Source organism: Eurypyga helias, unplaced genomic scaffold (assembly GCF_000690775.1).
Source record: "Eurypyga helias isolate BGI_N326 unplaced genomic scaffold, ASM69077v1 scaffold25092, whole genome shotgun sequence".
Lineage (NCBI taxonomy): Eukaryota > Metazoa > Chordata > Aves > Eurypygiformes > Eurypygidae > Eurypyga > Eurypyga helias.
The window spans coordinates 10,827-16,614 of NW_010235648.1; the positions used below are offsets into that span (position 1 = coordinate 10,827).

Below are 5,788 nucleotides of genomic sequence, written 5' to 3' on the forward strand. Positions count from 1 at the left end.
ATCTGGGCAGATACTGAACACAGGGAGGAGAAAGCTGATGACAACATCTCCCTGCCAGCAAGCACCCATGCAGCAGTGGGTGCCTCACATGGATACGGCTCCCCGCAGTGTCGTCTCCGTGGAAAGCACAGCACGGACTTGGAAAAGTGCTTGCCAACCTGGGCATGGGGAAGATGGAGAGATCCAAAGAGCCTGGGGGCTTGGCTTTCTTTGGCACCGCCAGGTCAGGGTTGGCATTAGCCGCACACCAGGGATGGGGCAGCAGAGCCTCAGCTCTGGGAGAGAAGTTGGACCCAGGTGGGTCCCTGGTATCCCAGCTCCTGGAATTGCTCCAGTAAGGACCTGCCCATCCATTACAGCAAGAGCCTGCAGAGTAAGGGCCCCCCTCTCCAGCTTGGGATGCTCCCAGCACCCCTGAACTTCACAGGGGCATCTTGCCTCTCTTCCCATCCCTGGCTGGGCTCCTGCGCTGCTTGGGACTCCCATGAAAGGGCTGCAAGGAACCAGGAGTGCAAGCTCATGAGCTCTGGCAGTGCTGCTCCGTCCAACCATGGGATCCCTGTCCCCAAGCCCAGGCTGGCACCCAGTTTGCAGATGCTCCCTGTTGTCCTCTTTCCCAGCTTCCGGAAAGTCTGTTACCAAAATGCCATTGGCTCGGGAGGAACCGGAGCTGGAGGTGCCAGAGCTTGCTGGGGGACAGCTCACATCAGCGGGAGGGGCTTCAGATGGTCCTCCAGATAAGAAAGAGGAGGTGGTGGGCTCTGGGGCAAGAAGTGGGGTTGCCTCTCCCAAAAGCCAGGTTGCTCTGCCCCCCTGAGACTAGGCTTGGATTTGCAGGAGCCCCTGCTCCTTTCCATCATGCTCCCCAAGGAGAAGCTCTTTCCAGAAGGAGCAGAACCATCCTGGGAAAACCCAACACCACCCCAAAGCCCTTTACTGGGCGGTGTTACCCCCTTCTGGGCAAATTCATGTTGCCCAACCCACGCAGAACCCCAGTTATTAAGGTTCTCAGCTTCTCCATCCTGCAGAAATGCAATTCCCATGCTGTGCTCCCACTAGGGACTGGGTTTCCCCCACCCAGGGATACCATGCCCAGTTGGGTGTCCACTGGAAAGGGCTGGCCTGGGTTTGCAGAACTGAACTGTGATGCTACTTGTCCTCCCATTCTAGCCCCAGGGCTGCTTCCCAAGGACACTGCGTCCACTACAAAGAAATCTGTAGTAAAGACACCACATTTTGGGTGGAAACACAGCAGAGAGCAGGCAGACCTGCGCACATTCAGCAGCCAGGGAGGACAGCAGGGCTTTGGGCTGGTTATGTGCCCCCAGGCCCTCCCCAGGGCTCAGAGTAGCCCAAGGCAAGGCAGGCAGGCTGCTATGACACCGGGTTATTTTTTGCAGGGGCCAGCTCCAGGCCAGGGCAGGGACAGTCTCGGTGGGGGCATTGTAGCTGTGAGGAGGCATAGGTACTAATTTACTTTATTTATTTATTAGCAACATCAGGGGTCACAGGCTGCCTGTGGTGCAGTCCCAGTAGGTCCCGTGCAGACCACACAGAGCTGTGCATCCCGAAGTCACCTGGCACTGCAGGGACAGAGAGTGGTCACCAAGGAATAGCTTTACCTTCCCAGTTGAGCAAGGTCCCACTGTGTTTCTCAGAGAGGATCGGCAGTACAGAGAGCAGCCCCCGCACGCTCGTGTCCACCGTCAGGTCAGCCTGCAATGGGCACAAGGTTGGGAGCAGGACTGAGACCCCACCGTCATTCCCAGACATCCACTGGCACCCAGCCAGCTCGTGCACACCGGCAGCAAGGCTCCTTCTGCCCAGACCAAGGAGAGAGCCCCAGGAGGTGGGATGGGCCTGTTACATGGGAGGATGCCTGGGTGTCTGGCATGCTCACTGATGGCTTGGGTGGGTGGCTTGGGCTGGGAAGCCAGCTACAGGCTTAAATCAATCATTAGGACACATAGAAGATCCTGCTGCCAGTGGGATGCTATGCGTAGCCTTCCCAAAACCCCAGGGTTGCAGGACCATGCTCCCAGCACAGGGATCCTGCAGGCTGAATGGAGACCTCAGGGACCTGAAGCTCTGCGAGGAAGGGCAGAGGATGGGATGGTCCTGCTCCTCTCCTCCCTGCTCTGTTGGATTCAGGTTCTCTGCACATCTCCAGGCTGCCCAAAGCCATTTTAACCCTCCTGAACAGGCCTCCTGCTCACCACTGATATGTGCTGATGCTATTTCCCAAGCAGCACCTTCATGTTCTGCAGTGGCCCAGCACAACTTGCAGCCTGAGAGGCAACCCATTCCCACACATCCCTCCTCCCGAGAGCCATCCCAGCCACCTCCCATGCCACTGCAAGTTTGCAGGCTTGGGTCCCACCCATGGGTCCCCTTCCTCGACCTGCTCAGCCACAACCCACCTCTTGGCTGCCCATGTCGGTTTTCACCCAGCCAGGGTGAAGTGCCATGCAGAGGATCCCAGCTTCTCCGTAAGTCAGAGCCTGGCACTTGGTGAGCATGTTGAGGGCAGCCTGGGGAGGAAGGAAGCATCAGCCATGGGCAGTAGGAAGCTCCACGCACCAGACCCATCGCTGCCCCATGGCAAAGGAGAAAAAGCAATGCCAGGTGTTCGGGAGCCAGCACATGTGGGCAGCAGCTGGGCACAGAGATGCCCAGGGCGCTGGGGCAGTGATCAGCATGGAGAAGTCCCACCACCTCAGGTGCTGCCCTGAGATCAGGCCTGGCAAGGGGCAGCTCCAGCTCCCACTGAGCTCACAGGCTTGGGTCCCTGGTTCCTGGTCTCCCTACCTTGCTGCAGCGGTAGGAGATGGCAGGCTTGCAGAAGGACTCCGGCGTTTTCTCAATGGATCCCATGATGGTGGAGATGTTGATGATGGCTGCCTTGCTGCAGCTCAGCCCCTTCTCTGTGCTCTCCCGGGCAGCCTTCTTCAGCAGGGGCAGGAACGCCTGGGGAGAAGCAGCCTTGTGCCTCCAGCCTGCCTCACTTACTGCAACTGCAACCCAACCTGCCTACGGCAGGGAGGAGGAGGAACAGCGGGAAGCCAAGAGAGACGGTGTGTTTTGCTGCAGTGACCCTGCCTGCTCCCAGTTTAGCCCAGCACAACACAGAAGGGCTACCAAGGGTTTGGGCTGGGAGCACAGCCCTGGCACTGCCCCCTCCCACCTGCAGCCCCAAGAAACCTGGCAAAGCCCTCCAAAATCTCCATTGTGACCACAGACAGCATGGGATACCCTCAAGCTGGGCTAAATTCCCCCTCCATGGTGAGCTCCATCCATACCTGGGCCATCAGCAATGGCCCCACTGCATTTGTCTTGTATGTCCTTATCATCTCTTCAGTGTCCACCGTGTCCAGCGATGCCGCCGGGGTGTAGATGCCGGCATTGTTTATGAGCAGGTTCAAGCCCGTGCCATTCAGCTTCTCCTCCACGATCTTCGCCGCATCGGTAATAGCTGAGGGATTCGCAACATCTGCGGTAGAAGAGAACAGGGTCTGAGAGCCACGGGGGGCCTGGGAGAAGGAGGATGTTAAGGTGCTACCTCCTACCTGAAAGGAGGGTGCAGAGAGGTGGGGGTTGGTCTCTTCTCCCAAGTGACAGAACAAGAGGAAAGAGCCTCAAGTTGCACCGGGGGAGGTTTAGATCAGACACTGGGGAAAATTTCTTCCTGGAAAGGCCTGTCAGGCATAGGAACGGGCTGCCCTGGGAGGTGGTGGAGTCACCAGTCCTGGTGGAGTGACCATTTAAGAGATGTGGATGTGGTGCTCAGGGACATGGGTTAGTGGTGGGCTTGGTAGTGCTGGGTTTATGGTTGGACTCGATAATCTTAAAGGTCTTTTCCCACCTAAAAGATTCCATGATGCTTCCATGGTGCTGAGGAACAGCCATGGATCAGGACCTGCGTGGCTTTCCACCCGTGGGCACCAGATGGTGCTGTGCCGCCAGCTCAGAGCATCCCGGCACTTCTCTCATTCCAGAACTGTCCCCCCACGACCACCACGCAGAGGGTACCTGCAGCTGAAGGACCCTGCCCGGGGACAGCCCCGTGGTGGCACAGCGCTGCTTCCATGGTGCTGAGGAACAGCCATGGATCAGGACCTGCGTGGCTTTCCACCCGTGGGCACCAGATGGTGCTGTGCCGCCAGCTCAGAGCATCCCGGCACTTCTCTCATTCCAGAACTGTCCCCCCACGACCACCACGCAGAGGGTACCTGCAGCTGAAGGACCCTGCCCGGGGACAGCCCCGTGGTGGCACAGCGCTGCTGGGACTCCCCTGCTCTCAGCGGACAAAGGCCGTGGCTGAGCGAGCTCTGGAGAGCCCTGGGCAGTTTTGGAGAGATGGGAACTGTGCTAGGACCTGCTGCGGGATGGCTCTGCAAGGTCTACAGCTCCTGCCCGGGCTCTGGGACCATCGTTCAGCATTTTCCATGGAAGCTGCTTTCTTCCCAGAGCCCTCCTGGTCTCGCCTAAGACCTGGGATCAAGGCAGCTCAGCTACGTGGCAAAGCAAGGATGCGGCCACTCGGCCCGGGGAGCTGCAGGCCACCCAGAATGGGTCTCAAGAACCTCCTGGTCCTGTGGCAACGGGACAAGGAGGCTCCAGAGAATGGGGTACTGGGGCTGAGACAGTTCTGGAGAGGCTGGTCTTACATCAGCCAGACTTGAAGCAGCTCTGAAGAACCGGATCCCCCATGCCTGAAGGCAGAGAGGGAGGGAAGGAGAAATGGGGCAAGTGTGGCAGCCACAAATTTACCGGCTCAGAGGCAGAGCACACCTACCCAGCTTCACCAGGACCAGGTTTGGGTGTTTGGATGCCAAATCTCTCAGCTCCTACAAGGACAGACATAGAAACAATCAGCACGAGGCAGAGGCGATGCCAAAGCACCATCTGGGGCACCAGAAACGGTCCACCCTGAGGGAAACATCTTCCAGATGTTACACAGCTGGAGTGGGGGGACCTGCCTGCGTTCTCAGGCTGCTTCTAGGCTCCACAAGGCAACGCGCATGTGCTCAGAGCACGATGTGGCCGCAACTGCAAGACACCGTGGCCACTCTCAAACCAGCCAGAGCCACAGCCAAGGGTGACAGCAAACTACTGAGGACCGGCTCACCCGGGAAGTGATGAATACCGGACGGGGACACAGCCAGAAGTGTCTCCCAGGAGCTGCTGGAAGCGAGATGGAGGAGGAATGGCTGTGAGTGCCAATATCAAACTTGACGTTTGGGGAAGTCGCATCTGGATCCAAACTGCCTGATCCCGGGGATCCACTCTGCTCTAGGCACTGCATCTCACCCGCTTAAGTGAAATGAAGCACTTGGCCACGTTTTTATTGCTTATTTTCACTAAATACAGATGATTCAGAAGCCGAAGGGGATAAAAGCTGAAGCTTTCAACTTTATGGTTCCTAGGAGCTCTTTGCTGTGAGCTTTCTTCAACTAGAGCAGGTTTTAGATGACAGAAACCAACCCACCATATTCAATGTGTCCAAAACTATTACTTTTAGAACAAAAGACCTCTTAGAAACAAGTCCATAGAGATAGTGACAGAGAGTCACTCTGCCCACAGTCTCCCACGGTCACGGACTTCAGCAGCAACCCCGCGATGCTGCCCTCACCCTACCATGGCCGGACAAGGCTTAGAGCAGCATTCTGTGGTTGGGAGCGATGTGCACGGACCAGCTGGGGAATCAGGCGGGCAGCGAGCATGCGAAGAGCATCCCAAGGATCTCCTCGAGCAGGATCCCTGCGCACAGCCCAGCTGCAAGAAGGTG

The 5,788-nt window shown here is 57.7% G+C and overlaps 1 protein-coding gene across 1 annotated transcript; it reads right to left on the reverse strand.

The window, feature by feature from the left end:
- Nucleotides 1–1,602: 1,602 nt before the first annotated feature.
- LOC104506034 (uncharacterized oxidoreductase C663.06c-like) lies at nucleotides 1,603–4,847 on the reverse strand (the record flags this gene model as incomplete). The annotated part of the gene is made up of 5 exons (XM_010146837.1): nucleotides 1,603–1,716; nucleotides 2,421–2,531; nucleotides 2,809–2,967; nucleotides 3,300–3,490; nucleotides 4,796–4,847. Coding segments are annotated over 5 exons (627 nt in total), but the record flags the coding sequence as incomplete, so codon positions are not given.
- Between the last annotated feature and the right edge of the window lie 941 nt (nucleotides 4,848–5,788).